Source organism: Nanorana parkeri, unplaced genomic scaffold (genome assembly GCF_000935625.1).
Source record: "Nanorana parkeri isolate BGI_ZX_2015 unplaced genomic scaffold, ASM93562v1 scaffold1284, whole genome shotgun sequence".
NCBI lineage: Eukaryota > Metazoa > Chordata > Amphibia > Anura > Dicroglossidae > Nanorana > Nanorana parkeri.
This window is the reverse complement of record NW_017307552.1, coordinates 64,425-81,835: the sequence shown is the minus strand read 5'-3', so window position 1 is coordinate 81,835 and position 17,411 is coordinate 64,425. Positions and strand designations below refer to the sequence as shown.

General features: G+C 45.3%; 1 protein-coding gene across 1 annotated transcript in view; it reads left to right on the top strand.

Moving 5' to 3' along the window:
* The window catches only part of GSS (glutathione synthetase), a 25,787-nt gene extending 8,818 nt beyond the window's left edge, over positions 1–16,969 (top strand). The window contains exons 4-13 of the mRNA XM_018569080.1: positions 139–214; positions 309–448; positions 1,683–1,799; positions 4,425–4,505; positions 4,793–4,870; positions 7,873–7,939; positions 10,326–10,520; positions 12,642–12,723; positions 13,379–13,568; positions 16,781–16,969. Coding sequence (XP_018424582.1) covers positions 139–214; positions 309–448; positions 1,683–1,799; positions 4,425–4,505; positions 4,793–4,870; positions 7,873–7,939; positions 10,326–10,520; positions 12,642–12,723; positions 13,379–13,568; positions 16,781–16,904 — 1,150 coding nt within the window. The 3' untranslated portion in view covers positions 16,905–16,969. The remainder of the gene's footprint in view (positions 1–138; positions 215–308; positions 449–1,682; positions 1,800–4,424; positions 4,506–4,792; positions 4,871–7,872; positions 7,940–10,325; positions 10,521–12,641; positions 12,724–13,378; positions 13,569–16,780) is intronic.
* The last annotated feature ends 442 nt before the right edge of the window (positions 16,970–17,411 follow it).

Below are 17,411 nucleotides of genomic sequence, written 5' to 3'. Positions count from 1 at the left end.
TTTTACAAAATAGTAATAGCTGAATTCTGAATGGATGCTGTGGGCTGCTGATCTTTGTATGGTGTTATTGGATAAACCTGATTGTCCGGAGAAAAGACTTGTTACTTTTTGATATTCTTTCTTATCATTTCTTATCAGCGCCATGAAAGTGGACGATTTTGTTGCACAACTTTTTAAAGTCTACAGACGAGTGCTGGAGGAAGGTTTGGCACAGGTATATTACCTATAATTCTTATAATCTGTATATATGGCAGTGCATCGCTTTCTTCCTTTTGTCTATCTAAATCTTGTCTCTGGTGTTTTTGTAGTCTGTGTTTTTAGGTATCAATCGATCAGATTATATGTTTGACTACAAAGCAGATGGGACAATGGCACTGAAGCAGATTGAGATTAACACCATCGCTGCTAGTTTCGGAGGCCTGTCCTCGCGGACACCTGCAGTTCACCAGTAAGAAAAGGCTTTGTGGAAACATAGGAAGGAGCTACTGCACGCAGCCCTACTCAGGGCTCACTCGCACAGCCGTATGTAAATACGGCAACTAATACTCAGGATCTTGCTGACAGAAAGTAGCAACAACATCCCACAGAAAAAGCGTTCTGTGCACATGTAGTGTTTGTGCAATGTACACATGCGTATTGCAAAAGGGTGCCCTATGGGTTGCTAGGGTGCTAGGTAGCTCGAGCAACATGCATTCTAGGACTGAAGGACTCTGGGCATCTTGAGTTGCCTGAGTCCAACCAACAAAGGGCTCTAGGCATCTCAAGTCACCTCCATCCAAGTAACAAAGGGCTCTAGGCATCTCCAGTCACCTCCATCCAAGTAACAAAGGGCTCTAGGCATCTCAAGTCACCTCCATCCAAGTAACAAAGGACTCTAGGCATCTCATGTCACCTCCATCCAAGTAACAAAGGACTCTAGGCATCTCAAGTCATCTCCTTCCAAGTAACAAAGGACTCTAGGCATCTCAAGTCATCTCCTTCCAAGTAACAAAGGGCTCTAGGCATCCCGGGACAGGGAGAGAGAGCAGCAGTGACTGGTCTGCATTATAGGAAGCTCCTGCACAGAAGCAAAGTTTCACACTGAATTGCTGCACAGATCTCAAAGAAATGCACAAAATACACCAAATTACACCAAGATTCAAGTTGGAATACACATGACTTTTTTGTATTTTAGACACTATTTGGTTTTCCCAGAGCATTAATAGCAAAACCTTCATCAAGTCTCATGACCTTTTTTTGCATCCATGACAACTGAGTATCGGTATCATGGAGTCCTCCCGGCCTCTGCCATCACATAAGGCTTTAGAAAGACAGAGATCTGTGCTGCATCTCATGGCAAAGTGACCATGCCTGTGTAAAAGGGCCTCCTGACCCTCTAATATTAACCTTGTTAGCAATCCCCTGATGACCTCCTCCATTGTGGCAACCAATATGCACTATGCCTGTGCACATGACCAAAAAGTGTCATGACCGCTCCCCGTACCATCCACCACCCACTAACGTGTTGAATTCTGGTGCTGGCTGCAACGGAGGAAAAAAGTTTTCTGGGTAGGTGATTATCAGTGGGTCGGGGGTCCCCTTTACACAGTGTCTCCTTTTTAAAAAAATGAGTGGGCGATGTAAATTAAACCATTTTTTTATTTTATTAGTAACGCCCTTTTTATGTGTTTGTTTTTTCTTAGACATATCCTGAGGACCCTGGGGAAGTCGGAGGAAGCCTGTAAAATTCTGACAAACAACCCGTCTCTTGGGATATCCCACGGTATTGCGAAGGCCTGGGAACTGTACGGCTCACAGAAGTAAGTGTGTGCTTTGAGCCTTGTAATGTTAAAGGGGGTGTCCACCGAAAAGGTGATATTTAATTTTTGTGTTCGAGAGAGAGAGAGAGAGAGACTCCTTGCATGTTCTTCTATCTCTCTGGGACTCTATAGGTGAAATCTCTGTTCTTGGTTCTGCACACCTACTGTGCTTATGATGGGGGGGCTCCCCCCATCCCTGCCCTGAGTTTCTGTGTCTGCACACCTTCTGTGCCCATTATGAGAGGTCCCAACAGTCCCCTCACTGAGTTCCTGGGTCTGCACACCTGCTGTGCACATTGAGGGGCTCCCACCATCCCTGCCCTGAGTTCTCGGGTCTGCCTGCTGTGCCCATGATGGAAGGGCTCGCACCATCCCTGCCCTGAGTTCCTGGATCTGCATACCTGCTGTGCCCATTATGAGGGGTTCCCACTATCACTGCTGCATGTGTATTTATTTTATATAATGGAGAATGTAACAAGCACCTGAAACACACAAAGGTGGGTGGTAACACCCCAGGAGATCTCACTATTGGAGTATCCAAGACAAATAGGAAACCAGGGGCTGACCCATTTAACCAGGCTCCATTAATAACCAAACCTATCACTTTTGGGTGGACTAGCCCTTTAAAGGATAAAATGACAATAAAACACATTCTAATACATCATTTTAAGGCTAATTTAACCTTTCATATCATTTTTCATGTTACACCCATATTTACGATAGAACTTTGAACATGGTGCCATTGCCCAGGCCCCATCCTCAAACCACCCCCCCTTACCTAAATCGTAGGGGGCCTCAATCTCTCCACATTATTCTGTGAATCTTTAAGGGTGGCGCTCCACACAAACAGTTATGTCATCCGGTCACAGGTCCACGTTTTTTCCTTTTTGCAAAATGGGTGCAGTGTTTTTTGTTTTTTATTTGATATACCTTTTTAAAAGCATGCTCTGTGACTAAAAACCCCTGAGTGATTAGGCTGTGATGGAAGCTATTCCTCCACATGTCACCCACGCTGGTTGTAAAGCTAAATTCTGGGCACTAAAACTTTAATTTTGATATCTCACAATAACCACAAAGGATATAAATGTGTAGCAAATGTCTTTTACAAAGCAGTGACGTCGTCACTCGGCTTTATATAGGCCATGCAGAGAGCAGAGCTGTGGGAGGGACCCAGCAGACTCCGCCCACTATGGGCTGGCTGCAGAAAACTACAGGAGGGGGCGGAGACCAGACCAGGCACCCTGCACAAACAAAGAGCAGCAGTGAGTGGTCTTTATTACAGGAAGCTCCAAGTCTCACTCTGGATGACTGCACCGATCTGGAAGAAATACACGAAGGTCACAGAGATTCAAGAAGTAATACACATGGATCTCGTATGGGGACAATATTTGTTTATCCCGTAGCATTAAAAGCAAAACCTTTACCAAGTCTTATGAACTTCTTTTTTGCCCCCATGACCACTGCCTCCCTGCCTCTGCCATCACGCAAGACATCAGAAAGACAGAGATCTGTGCTGCAATACACATGACTCCTGTTTTAAGAGAATATTTCCTTATTCAGCTTTAAGGCAGTGACTCCGTGTGAGCAGATTTAGTTTATCTGCCCCAGAACTTGCATGTGGGTGCTGCTTCCATCAGAGCATCTCTCACATAGGTAATCCAATTCCTATAATAAGCAAAGTTCCCCGAAAATACGGAATCCCAAAATAGGAGCTGTCTATAATAATCAAACAGGTAATGATAATGTAACAAATTTTAATGAGAATTAATAATAAAGTAGAAAAACATATAAATACACCTACTGACAAAGAACATCTAAAATCAATTAAAATGACAAACAAGTCCTCCCTGATATCGCCCTGTGTTGATTGAGGTAGATGAGAATCTAGTGACCGTTAGTGATGGTCACAAAGAGTCACTGATATTGGACACAAGCGCTGTGTTAGGCAAGCAAATACTCAGTATCAAAGAAGAGAAAAAGAAGGAATTACTCACTTCTGATGTGGTTTAGGTGGTGAGGCAATTCCTAACAAAAAAGACTTCAAGCATGCATGAGGTAATGGTCACAATGGCTGTCCCAGACTGCTGGTCCCCGGTTTCAGCAACTTTATTTTCCTGTATGTTGGTATAATTGCTGCGAGGCCTGCTGTGGATCCTCCATGTCGGCTCCTGCCTATGAAGTGGTATTCAGACCTGTGTTTGATAACAAAGCTGGAAAGTTGTATTCCATATGTGCGGCCGCACTAACGAATGCAGGTGAATAAAGATCCACGAGGAGTGTAGTTTTCTCTTAGTGGGTCCAGTCAGCATGGATTTAGCCAAAGAGGAGTGAACAGATAGTATTCAGAGTGAAGGTAGTACTGTCAGATCCACCATGATTTGGTTGGTTTGCTTTGCCATCAGTGTCCCCAAAGGGATCCCGTATATCCAGCAGAGTCTGCAGAGTAAAATCATGGGCACACAGGGAGGGCTGCACACACGTTTAGGATTGACGCTGGAACCCAGGAGTTTTTTGTCCACTTTATTGTTATTTGAGGCGCTTCTCCTTTCCCCATTTGTTATTATTGTAATCCAATTCCTATCGTGTTCCATTTTAATTCTTTGACTTTTTTCTTTTTCCGGACAGTGCTGTTGTCATGTTCTTGGTTGAGAATGTACAGAGGAACATTTTCGATCACCGATACATTGAGAACGAGCTGTGGAACAGGTAAGGTTTTACAGTTGCTGTTTTCTTTTTTAAAGAAGAACTCCGGGCAGTTTAAAAAATGATCCCTTGCAGTCTCCTGCCCTGCCAGACAGCAATGCCCTTTTTGGTAGGGCTGTGTAAATCGCAGGACTGGATGGACAGAGATACAGATCCTTTGACAGGTCCCTTTTTATATGTTTGTTTTTTTGTCTGTCTTTAGCTGTTGGCCTGGAGTTCAGCTTTAAGACATCAAGTCAGAGTTCCTTCTCTTTTTTTTTTTTTTATTAAAGGTAGTTTTTGCTTTCTAGGAATATCAAAGTCATCAGAAGGCGTCTTACAGATGTCTATGAAAGGGGATCTCTAGATGAAAAGAAGCGTCTGTATGTGTAAGTATTTGTCTTTATAATAACATTTGATGATTCCAATGACTCTAATTTCAACAGTGTGACATGGGCTAAGGAGCTTCTAATGCCTTTAACTCTTTTACTGCCAGAGTTGTTTTTGCTTTTTTTCCCCACACATGTTAAATTGCACATTTTAGACCCAAGAATTACTTAAACCCCCCCAGAATGATATATTTCCGCAAAGCAGAGACTAGTATTGTTGCTTCCGGGTTCAATCATGGAGGAGAGCCGCAAATAGATGTTGCATACATTGGCAGCAGCATAAGGGATAAAGTAGAACTATGGGGTCAGGGCTTTTCCCCATAGTTCTCCTTTGGGTAACGGGAGGACACAAACTAGCGTCCTTATCACCCTAAGCTCAGTATACCGCAAGCTACTGCTCGCGTTTACTGAGACACCGCAGCGGATCCTGACAATTATGTCTGGATCCGCCCAGCTGCGTGAGTGACAGCTGGCTCTGCCTATCTAGAGGCAGAGCCAGCTGTGCCCGCCCCATCCCCCGTCCGTTCCGCCAGTCAGCGCTGGAGGATCGGGGAGGGGGGAATCCAGCCCCTCCCCTATCACGGCAGAGAGCCGTGACAGGATCGGAGGGGGGAACGCCGGTATGTGTTCGCTCACCTCCCGGTCTACTGAGCTGACCTGTGACAGTCTCATTGTCACAGGTCGGCTAGAACTATGAGGTGAGTGAAAAGCACTCACCTCATAGTTCTTCTTAAAAGGCTAATTCCATCTTTCTTACTATGTTCCATATTACACCCATACTTAGGGTGTAACAAGGACACTCACAGGCGTCTGTATATTTTGTAAATCAGCCTTGCCCACACAGCTTCGTCACTCATTCACAGATCCATTCATAGGATCTGTGAATGAAAAGTCCCGTCTGCCACTGCGGCACAGAGACTCGCAGATCTCAATGGATTACAAGTGAGAGCACCTAAAACAAAAAAAGCATGGAAAGCGCTCCACTGTAGTATGGTCAACTATCTTGGTCGTTGGTATATTGGGGGATGGTGTGCATAAACTCCTCAACAAACCGGGAGAGGGACCCGGTAAATCACATTCACAAACGCAGTATAAGGAAGAGTGCAACAACCTGAGTAGATAATTATTGGGTATAGCATAACAGTTGATCAATAGGTAAATGTTGCACAGTCTGCTGTGACTGGCTGGATCATGAGGGTTAAAAAGTATATGTATAACTTACGGTTATGCTGTCACAGGGGAGCAAACAGTATCTCTGCATGCATTTGACAAAGGTGGATGTACTGCCAATTCGGAAGTCCAGGGTATCCCCAGGGTATCTCCAGCCCGCGTACTCGGCTGGCCTGGCCGAGCCGCGGCACTCGGAGGTAGGAGGGGGAAGGAAATCTCTTGCCGGCAATAAAAAACCGCACTGTGCTGTGTATCTGTGCGGTGTGTGTCGCAAACGTGGATCGGTCAGACCCAGTGGGTGGATCGGTACTCGTGGGTCTGAATGAGTATGGAGGTTGTAAATAGGCAGTGCTAACGGCTACGTGTTTCGAGGTAGTCCTCTTTTTCAAGCCTAAGAGCACTGCCTATTTACAACCTCCATACTCGTTCAGACCCACGAGTACCGATCCACCCACTGGGTCTGACCGCTCCACGTTTGCGACACACGCCGCACAGATACACAGCACAGTGCGTTTTTTTTATTGCCGGGCAAGAGATTTCCTTCCCCCTCCTTCCTCCAAGTGCCGCGGCTCGGCCAGGCCAGCCGAGTACGCGGGCTGGAGATACCCTGGACTTCCGAATTGGCAGTACATCCACCTTTGTCAAATGCATGCAGAGATACTGTTTGCTCCCCTGTGACAGCATAACCGTAAGTTATACATATACTTTTTAACCCTCATGATCCAGCCAGTCACAGCAGACTGGGCAGCATTCATCTATTGATCAACTGTTATGCTATACCCAATAATTATCTACTCAGGTTGTTGCACTCTTCCTTATACTGTGTTTGTGAAAGTGAGAGCACCTCACACTTGTAGTCCATTGATGACTTCCTCCAGCTCCATGACCGAAACTCCGTACACACCTAAAGCTGGAGGAACAGTCTGCAGGAGCCGGAGCATTGCATCCACAATCCAGTGATCACGGTTGCAGTGCTTTGCAGGCTCCAATGCCAAATGCACATTTTGTTTTCCTGCCTTCACCATGTGGGTGCATTTCTTATTTTTCTGCAATAAAGTGGACAATTGTTTTTTGGTTTCCTGGCTCCTGCAGGGCCAGTAATAATATAAATCTGGATTGTGTCTTGTCTTGCCCTTGGCTATACGCTTGTCCCATATGGCTTCATCCACAAGCAAGACACGTATAGCAATCATTCATGTTTACTGGTATCATACGCAAGATGTCTGGTAGTGACAGCAGGGGACAGATGGGTCCTACAGCAAAGCACCAGGTCAGCAGGGAGAGAATAGTCAGAGCTGGACTATGGGTCAGCCAAAGTGTAGACAGATCTGAGTCCAAGATTGCGGGCCCATTCACACCAAGGCCGTGCGTTAATCTCATGCATGCACTACTTCAACCACACTGCAACGCACAGTATAGCGATACCATGCATTGCTGCTCAGTTGAGTTTGGGGTGCCGTTCAAATGAATGGGAACACTACGCACCGGCCGCACTGTACTGTAGATGCATTGTGCGGTACCATGTATTAATCACACAGAACCATGTGACTAATGCACAGCCTCGGTGTGAACAGGCCCTAATAAATGAGATGCGGGTAACGATGTTAAGGATCAGCAGTGCAGAGCAAGGGAAAAGATCCAGAACTTCAAGCAACTGCCCCATATAATGCGGGATTATACAGCATGAGTACATTTGTATTTCTGTATTTTTCTATTATACAGAATGAAGAGACGAGCTCCTATGTGTTTAATAATGCCGATTAGATTGCATTGGTGTATGTTTTTGTCATTGATTGGCTAACAAGGGTGCAATACCATATTTTTTTTTATAGGGATGGATACGAGGTTGCTGTAGCCTACTTCAGAACTGGTTACATGCCTCAGGATTACAGTGAACAGGTCTGTAACATTCCATGATTTATTATTATTATATTTTATTTATTTTTTATATATGTAGGAATTCGGGATACATTGACATTTCGGCCTACGAAACATATTGGCTGAGAATGGTACTTTGGGCAAAATGCCAAAAGTACCATTCTTCGACCGAAATTGCGGTGCATCCCTAGTTTCTCTCCTCCTCGCTGGGCGCTGCTCTGTGTCCCCTCTGACAGAGAGCAGCATCCAGCAGTGAGGAGAGAAACTTTCAGGAGGCCGAGCAGGACGGGGAGGAGAGTGCTGTTGGCGGTGTCGCCAGAGGCCGAGCTCTACTCCTGCACCACTCGGCCTCTTGTGACAGGCACAGACTCAGGATAGAAAGCAGTGCGGGGAGGAGACAGCTGTCACAGAAGGCCAAGCTGGCGGTGCAGGGGAGGAGTCAGCTGTCAGCCGTGTCACAGGAGGCCGTACCCTCTTCCCCCACACCGCTCGCTTCGCCTTCTGTGACAGCCGAAGGAGTCAGGATTGAGAGCAGTTACAAGCACTCAAGGATCAGCTGGTCGCTGAGTGCTTGTAAATAATTGAGGACATAGTATATTTACTGTGTCCCCAATTTATGAATGAACCGGAAGTGCTCTACATCCCCTCCTAGTCATTGTGGATCGTGGACATGGTAACTCATACTATATCCACAGTTTAGGAATGAACAGGAACACTCAGTATAGAGCACATGTGTCAAACTCAAGGCCCAGGGGCCGAATCCGGGTACCAGGCCATTTCCTAGACTTCTACTTTCAGATCTAGGTATTACGTTATTACTAAAACCAGTGATAATCGAATGCTGAGCAATTATGGTAAAGATTAGATACATTTATATAGTCTTGCAGGCCCTTTGAGGGCAACCATAATGTTGATGCGGCCCGCGATTAAATTGACTTCGACACCCCGGTATAGAGGATTCCTGTTCATTCATATCAGGGGATGCAGAAAAAGGGATTGAGGACTCCTCAGTCTCATTTTCTATTTTAAAAGGGAAATTTCAGGGGTCTGTTTTAGACCCCTGATATGTCCCCACAGCCCCAACAGTAACAAAAAAATATTAAAAAATACATTTTTTAAAAGGTTAGGAGAAAAAAAAAGTTCGGCTTGACAAATTTTTTATTTTATTTTTGGTTTTGGTCTGAATATTCCATTTTCAGTGCACCCCTAGAAGGACTAGATTCCTTTTACCTTCATTTGTGATCTGACATTCAGTCACATGGTTTTTCCAAGCTTTGGACAATACCAGTATCACCGTATTCACCTGTGGGTGGGGGACACTACAGGCACCAGCTTGTCATGAGGGATGAGCAATGGGAAAATCCATCCCAGCTCATCAGTTCTTCCCTCAGGAAGAACTCTCCGGTCATTCCCTCTCCTGTCATTGGTTTGATCTTTTGTAAGGCTGTTAACTGCACTTGTGGAATATAGAAGATAAAACTATGGATATAGGTTAGTGATGCAATGATGAAAATATGGCACAGCAAGAATGTGAAAGTGGTCTCCCAAATTTGTATCATAGTAGTGAACACATTTATTTCAGAGTATCTACAATTATAACTGGCATCTATCTTCATATCTTGCACATTTATACACAAGACTCTAAGGCAGGGGAAGGCAGCCACAGCACTCCAGCTGTGCTAAAGCTAAAAGTCTCATCAAGCATTTGCTTCTGGGAGTCATGCCTGTGGCTGTCAGTCTTGCAATGCCTCATGGGACTTGTAGTTTCACAGCAGCTGGAGTGCCGAGGTTGCCCACCCCTGCTCTAGAGTCAAATCTGGCCATGTCTGCGCTGGGGTTGCAGTTCGCTGTACTGTGTCACTCGGCTTCACTCCAGGCTTCTCCTTCCTGAAGTCCTCTCCCTCCCTTTTTTTATGTGCTTACTACTTTGGCTGAATACCAAAAAATGCTTGTGAATATTTTTAAGCCATAGGTGAAGCTCCAGGATCTTTGCCTCCCTTTTTAGATACTATTTAAAAAGAAAAAAAGAAATTCACACACACACACACACACACACACACACACACACACACTTTAGAAGAGTGACTCCTCCCCCCTCCTTCCCAATTTTTGTCTGCTGGTTCAGGCTGGGCCTTAATGCGTTTCAATCAGTGATGGGAGTCTGACTCTTAACGCAAACCACTTTTCTGCTGCTTTTAGTTTTTTTTTGATAACACCCTAATGAGATGGGACACCAGCATCATAGATGCACCCTGTATTAAATATTTAATTTTATGTAGTATAAAAAAATCTTTTATATAAATAGTAAAAAGGTTAAAAAACCCAAAACTATTCCTTTTAAATAGCCCTGAGTCAGCTAGGATGACCAGTACCCATTATGTTATGATGAACGTTTTGCCTCTTCTAGGGTTGGGAAGCTCGTCTGATGATGGAACGATCTGTGGCTGTAAAGTGCCCCGATATAGCAACCCAACTGGTCGGCACGAAGAAGGTCCAGCAGGAGCTGAGCCGCCCGCATATTCTGGAGAAGATTTTGCCTGACTTTCCAGAGGCCGTGTCCCAAATCCGGGATACTTTTGCTGGCTTGTACTCATTGGATATCGTACGTTGGGGGTTACTGGACTTTAATATTTCTGAGCTATCTTCTGACATCTCAGTGGGATACTTTTAAAGGACAAAATTTCTTCAAAACTTCCTTCACTGTTATGTGTGCCCACTCTGCATACCTTAGATCAGCGACTGACCTGTACCAGGAGCCTCGCCTGTGGCCAGGCATTGTTCCTGACATTATTCACGCTGGTGGAGCCATATGTTACTGCATGCAGGGCTTTTTTCCATAAATCCCAATGGAGAAGCTGCCTGCTTCTGGTATGGGTTGCTCTGAGGTGTGTAGAGTGAGAATTGTATAACCTGTGAAGGGCGAGAGGTGGCTGCTAGGGTTCTTTTTTTTTTAACCACTTCCTGCCTGCAATGTGTACATAGTTACATAGTATTTGGGGTTAAATAAAGACATACGTCCATCAAGTCCAACCCATATAGGTCCACGCATCATCTCATTCTTAGGGATACTGGTATCCCTAAGAATGGTGTAGATGAACAATCCTCAACGTGATGCCCCATCTTAAGGAACTGTTAAAGGTTTACTTCACCTTTTCATGCTATGTCCCATGTTACCCTCATCTTTAGGGTGTAACAAGGAACATGATGCCATTCTGCAGCTCTCCACCTTCAAGCCACCCCCCACTTGCCTGAACTGCAGGGTGCTGCTTCTCTCAGGCTTCTGTATCTTTTTGAATTTGGCATAGCTGTGAGTAGTGGCTCCATCCGCCCAGCCGTATTACTTATTCACAGATCTGTTCTGCGCTGCGGCAGAGGAACTCGTAGATCTCAATGGAACACGAGTGCGCTGACATCACTGCATTTGGTAGTCCATTGATTACTTCCTCAAACTCTTTAACTGAAGGTCCATATCTACCGTGATTCCCCGAAAATAAGACCTACCCCGAAAATAAGACTTAGTTGTGACCATTCCCAGGGCCGGTGGTGGCATAAGGGGGAACATGGAGAGACGGGAGAGAATCAGCGGTGCCAGCGCTAGAGGAAGCGGGGCGGCAGCGGAGGGAGTAGAGCCGCGTAAGCCGATGCTTCCTCTATAGCGCCGCCTCCTGTCACAGGCGGAGTGATACCAAATGCACTCCGCCTGTGAGGAATCAATAGTGACAGCGCGCTTCGCTCATTCTGGACAACGATTGGTTACCAAATTGCTCTTGGAAAGGTACGGCACCCCTGATTGCCCTGATCACCATATTCTTAACTGTGCCATTTTGGATTATTTAATTTGGATTTGCATTAACTTTGGATTGTTGTACATTCAAAAAAAAAATAAGACCTACCCCGAAAATATGACCTAGCGTGTTTGGTTTTTTTGAGCCCAAAAAACTTAAGACAGTGTCTTATTTTTGGGAAAACACGGTATATACAGACCTGGGACTGGAAGAACAGTCTGTATGAGATTGTGCATTGTATTATATGTTATGTGCCTTTAGACCCATTTTTATGTCTTCCTTGATGGGAGCAATAAAACATCTTGTATTTTTATGATGTAATGTATATATGGTGGTGCAGAGCCAGCTGTCACTCATGCAGCTGGGCGGATCCCGTCATCTAAGTCGTGATCCGCTCCGGCTGCGGCGTCTCAGTTTCCCGCGAGCTGTAGCTCCCTATATACTGAGCTTAGAGTAACGGGAGGACGCTAGTTTGTGTCCTCCCGTTACCCTAAGGAGAACTATGGGGAAAAACACTGACCCCATAGTTCTCCTTTAATGACTCTATATAGAGGAGGAATGGGGTGTTGAGTCCAAATGCAGGTTTTTTTAAACCTATATTAACTTGACAATGTGTCCTGAATCCACTGATCACAGTTCCAGTACTTTGCAGGATCAAATGCAAAAATGATTATTATAATTATTAGATGCACATTTTTTGCAGTAGGAGTGCATTTCTTTTGGGGTGGGGGGGGGCTGGGAGTGAAATATGCTTTTAATGTTCCAAGTAGGAGCCTACAGTAAGTGACAGTCTAAGCATTTAGGTTTCAATAAGCTCTGGCTGTAGAAGGGTGAAAGTACTTTCTTTTCTGCTACAGGGCAGATGGTGCATCGCTTCTTTTCTCTACGAGTGCAAATTTGTTTTCAGTATTCTTATGTGATTTATTTTTTTTGTCCAGGGTGAAGAAGGAGATCAAACTGTAAAAATTGCTCTCGCCAACCCGGAACAATATGTGCTGAAACCACAAAGAGAAGGAGGAGGTAATGACGGGTTTCTTGTTTGCTTCTCTATTTTAGGGGGGTGACACCAAAATGACTGTCAGTCATTTTGGTGTCACCCCTCCAATGGTGTCACCCGCGTGCGGGCCACACCCCCCTTGTGTGTGCCCACTGCTGCTATAAACCAACTTTTAAGTGTTGTCTGCCCCATTGCCCTGGATACATTTGCTAACAAATTACAATGTAAATCCCTTTTTTTTTATGTTTTCTATGTGCTCACGTATCCACAATGGAGGGTCAACAATGGGACTGAATAGAGTGGTGATGTCGCACTGCTCTGGGCGTTGTCGGCGAGGGCGAGCGCTCACTGCTACCAGCCTTAGTAGCTGCATAGTGAGAAGTGATAGGCGGAGCTTTGTGGTTGTGTGACCATATAGAATTTTTTTTTAATGGTATTTTTAATTAATTAGAAATGGTATCCAGGGCAATGGGGAGGCAACATTTAAAAGTTGGTTTATATTTTAGCCTTTCCTTCTACAGTTAACTAACCCATCGTGCTCGGCACTCTTTGTCTTGTGTTGTTGTGTATTGCACGTACCTTTTTATAAACTGTTATGGTTTTTGGTAACGAAAACTGAGCACCAGGCTGCCGGTACTGAAGGCTGATTTACCATAATTATACCATGCCTTGATTCAGGAAACAATATCTATGGAGATGAGATCAGAGAAGTCCTGCAAAGTGTTAAAAACAGCAGTGAGCGCACCTCTTACATACTGATGGACAAGATCAAGCCTCAGCCGGTGAGGAGCTGTCTGCTGAAAGCCAACGGCCAGCTTCAGATCTCCGAGTGCATCAGTGAGCTGGGCATGTTTGGGGTCTATGTCAGGTAAGTGTGTTGCCCCCAGCGGCCTTTTTCATCCTATAACTTTTTTTTTTTTTTTCCTTCCAAGCTAATTTGGAAAATAAATTGTAATGTGAGCGTGAATGCTTGAAGGGAAAATAAACCCAGCAACCAAAATGGAATATAGTCGAGCTTGCCCGTTCTTACATGTGTTGGCTGCATTAGTTTCCTTTTTTATTTTGCCTTTATTTTCACCTGGTGATCTGCCAGTAATGCACTTCCTGTTTAGGGTGACAAAACTCACTCACTGTACAGTGTTTATGAATGGCTAGTGTCGGCCTAGGACAGGACTATAGAGTACCTACTTTTCCATAACAATGGGTGGGGGGTTCTGGTCTGTAGTTCACATAGCTGATACCATTGCTTGGCATAACGCTGTGTAACAGGGGTTGGCACTCCAGCTGTGGTGAAACTACAAGTCCCATGAAGCATTGCAAAACTGACAGCCACAGGCATGACTCCCAGAGGCACGATGAGATGTGTAGTTTCACCACAGCTAGATTTCCAAGGTTGCCTACCCTTGTATAGTATAGTATACAGGACAGCTTTGCATTCCTAATGGAATCAACAGATATTTATTTTACACTTATTGAACAGATACAAAGAAAATACTTTCAATGGTATGTTTAAGAGACCAGAAGGGAGCAAATAAGAAAGTTCATCGTTTGGGGTTTACATACTTTTTATGGATCGTTTATGATGTACATGAGTCAGATGCAGTCAGGACACGAGCATTTTCTTCAGGAGGTCAGCAGTAGCAGCCCCTACAATTCACTCTTGACAGTATCGCTTCAAATAGATCCTGCAGTGTTCTGACTTTGTGGCTGATGTGACCTAAGCCTAGCGTCAGGCCACCTGACCTCCTGCTGCTTTGCATTGTGGGAGCTTATTCACTATTACTGCTGGCAATGGTGCCTAAGTATATGCACTGGTTTTGGGTCACAAGACCAAGAAGCAGATCACTATGGCATTTTGCTTACTCCTGGCAGTGATGCCTACATGTATGGCATTGTTGGGTCACATGACCAAGAAGCAGCGCTCTATGGCATTTGCTTAATACAGTTGGATGACTTGGCTTTTATCATTTTTACTTTCACTGACTCCTGTCTAAATGTTCGCAGTGAACAAACACTTGAGGTGCCTCTATAAGGCCTGCGGTTGCACAGACTGCTGACTTGTGTATAATGTAATAGCACTGCAAATTATTACAGAGGGAAGACAATTTTAGTATATGTCCAGAGGGTTCTTCCAAACATGTGATTGGTCACATGATCAGTTTTTTTAAAATGAACATCTCCTAAAAGTTCAAGCATTTGCATAAAACTGGTTGTAGGCAAGTTGGGAGGAAAGCTAAGTCTTTGAGCTTGCTTTATGGAAGAAATAATAGTTAAAGCTGTACCCCGGGCAAATTACTGAATACAATGTTATGCAAATATCGGCAGAAATACATACACCTGTAATGCCTTTTAGCAACCAGAGGATTTTTAGCAGTCATGTGATCTAGATACCCCTGGCAGCCAGCACAGCCCTTTGCTGGACTCCCTGAGATTTGTATGCAAACCACTTTGCAGTTGAGTAATGTAGCATAGTCTAGGACCAAGCCTGGTCTATGGTTCGACCCTGAGGAGCAGTGGTGCAACTGATGAGGTCATAACTCTGCTCTGTTAGGTGGGCACATGTGCATACAGGAGAGTCTATAATAATCACAGATGGATCTGCGCTCCTACTCCTAAACATGCAAAAATTTGTATATCTTACTGCACTCCTTACCAGATCTCCTAGGAGATGATGTCAGTATCTGGGTGCTTGCAGCAACCACGGAGGCACCGTGAAACCATATAGAAACACCAAAATGTCACCAGCACTCCAATGAGTAGATTCAACAAATTTTAATGACAACGGTCATTCAAAATCCCAAGTACTTTTGGGGACACGCAGGGTCCCCGTCATCAGGCTCAGAATGAGGCAGGGTCCCCGTCATCAGGCTCAGAATGAGGCAGGGTCCCCGTCATCAGGCTCAGAATGAGGCAGGGTCCCCGTCATCAGGCTCAGAATGAGGCAGGGTCCCCGTCATCAGGCTCAGAATGAGGCAGGGTCCCCGTCATCAGGCTCAGAATGAGGCAGGGTCCCCGTCATCAGGCTCAGAATGAGGCAGGGTCCCCGTCATCAGGCTCAGAATGAGGCAGGGTCCCCGTCATCAGGCTCAGAATGAGGCAGGGTCCCCGTCATCAGGCTCAGAATGAGGCAGGGTCCCCGTCATCAGGCTCAGAATGAGGCAGGGTCCCCGTCATCAGGCTCAGAATGAGGCAGGGTCCCCGTCATCAGGCTCAGAATGAGGCAGGGTCCCCGTCATCAGGCTCAGAATGAGGCAGGGTCCCCGTCATCAGGCTCAGAATGAGGCAGGGTCCCCGTCATCAGGCTCAGAATGAGGCAGGGTCCCCGTCATCAGGCTCAGAATGAGGCAGGGTCCCCGTCATCAGGCTCAGAATGAGGCAGGGTCCCCGTCATCAGGCTCAGAATGAGGCAGGGTCCCCGTCATCAGGCTCAGAATGAGGCAGGGTCCCCGTCATCAGGCTCAGAATGAGGCAGGGTCCCCGTCATCAGGCTCAGAATGAGGCAGGGTCCCCGTCATCAGGCTCAGAATGAGGCAGGGTCCCCGTCATCAGGCTCAGAATGAGGCAGGGTCCCCGTCATCAGGCTCAGAATGAGGCAGGGTCCCCGTCATCAGGCTCAGAATGAGGCAGGGTCCCCGTCATCAGGCTCAGAATGAGGCAGGGTCCCCGTCATCAGGCTCAAAATGAGCCTGTTGACAGGGACCCTGCGTGTCCCCGAAAGTACTTGTGATTTTGAATGACCATTGTCACTAAAATTTGTTGAATCTACTCATTGGAGTGCTGGTAACATTTTGGAGTTCCTACTCCTAAACAATCCCTGAACAGCAGCGATGCAAAAAAGACAAATAGCCTTTCCAAAAATGTTGTATACAAAGTGCTCAGCGTGAGCAGCAAAATCCTAATGTAATTAAAATGATATAAGCAAAATAGTGATACAATGTCTTTGTTGAAAACAAATGTTCTCTACTCCTTCGAATCACTTGTGAGAGAACACAGCCGGAAGGATTCTACATTTGTTTTTAACAGAGTAGTTTGGAATCAAGTGGCTTTCTAATGTATGACTGTTAACCTCTATTATCCTAGGCATGGCGAAAAGATGGTTCTCAATGAGCAAGTGGGTCACCTCCTCAGGACAAAAGCCACAGAACACGCAGATGGCGGCGTAGCGGCTGGGGTAGCGGTCTTGGACAATCCATATCTTGTGTAGCATGGAAATCTGAAACAATTGCTGAATGTGCCTACCTTCCTCCTGCTGGACATTGGAGGATCATGCTCTTGATCTATTTTCAATGAAGAGCCATGTGCCTTGCTGACTGGATGTTTATGTCCCCCCGGTTGCATGCCGGTACTTGTCATCCATGTACCAATTAAATGTCTAGTAGTGGGACTTTTACACAAGTGGCATATGGTGGAAAGGTACACAAGTCATTTTGTTACCAATGTTAAGTGTCGCGTAGCCCTTGCTTTTGCTATTCTAGTGAAAAAAAACGATACCACCTAATGGTATCACTAGTTTAACACGACTGCCACAGAGACTAGACTGAGTACGAAGAGAATTATACAAACTTACTACTTGAATTTAGAAGAACTCCTTAAATGCTGTCATTGTTCTGGGTCAGTGACTCAAAGTATTGAGAGTTTAGTACTGGCAGTGTCTATATTTTCTTAGGACAGGCTTCCTTTAATGTATACTGTACACTTAACCAAAACGCCT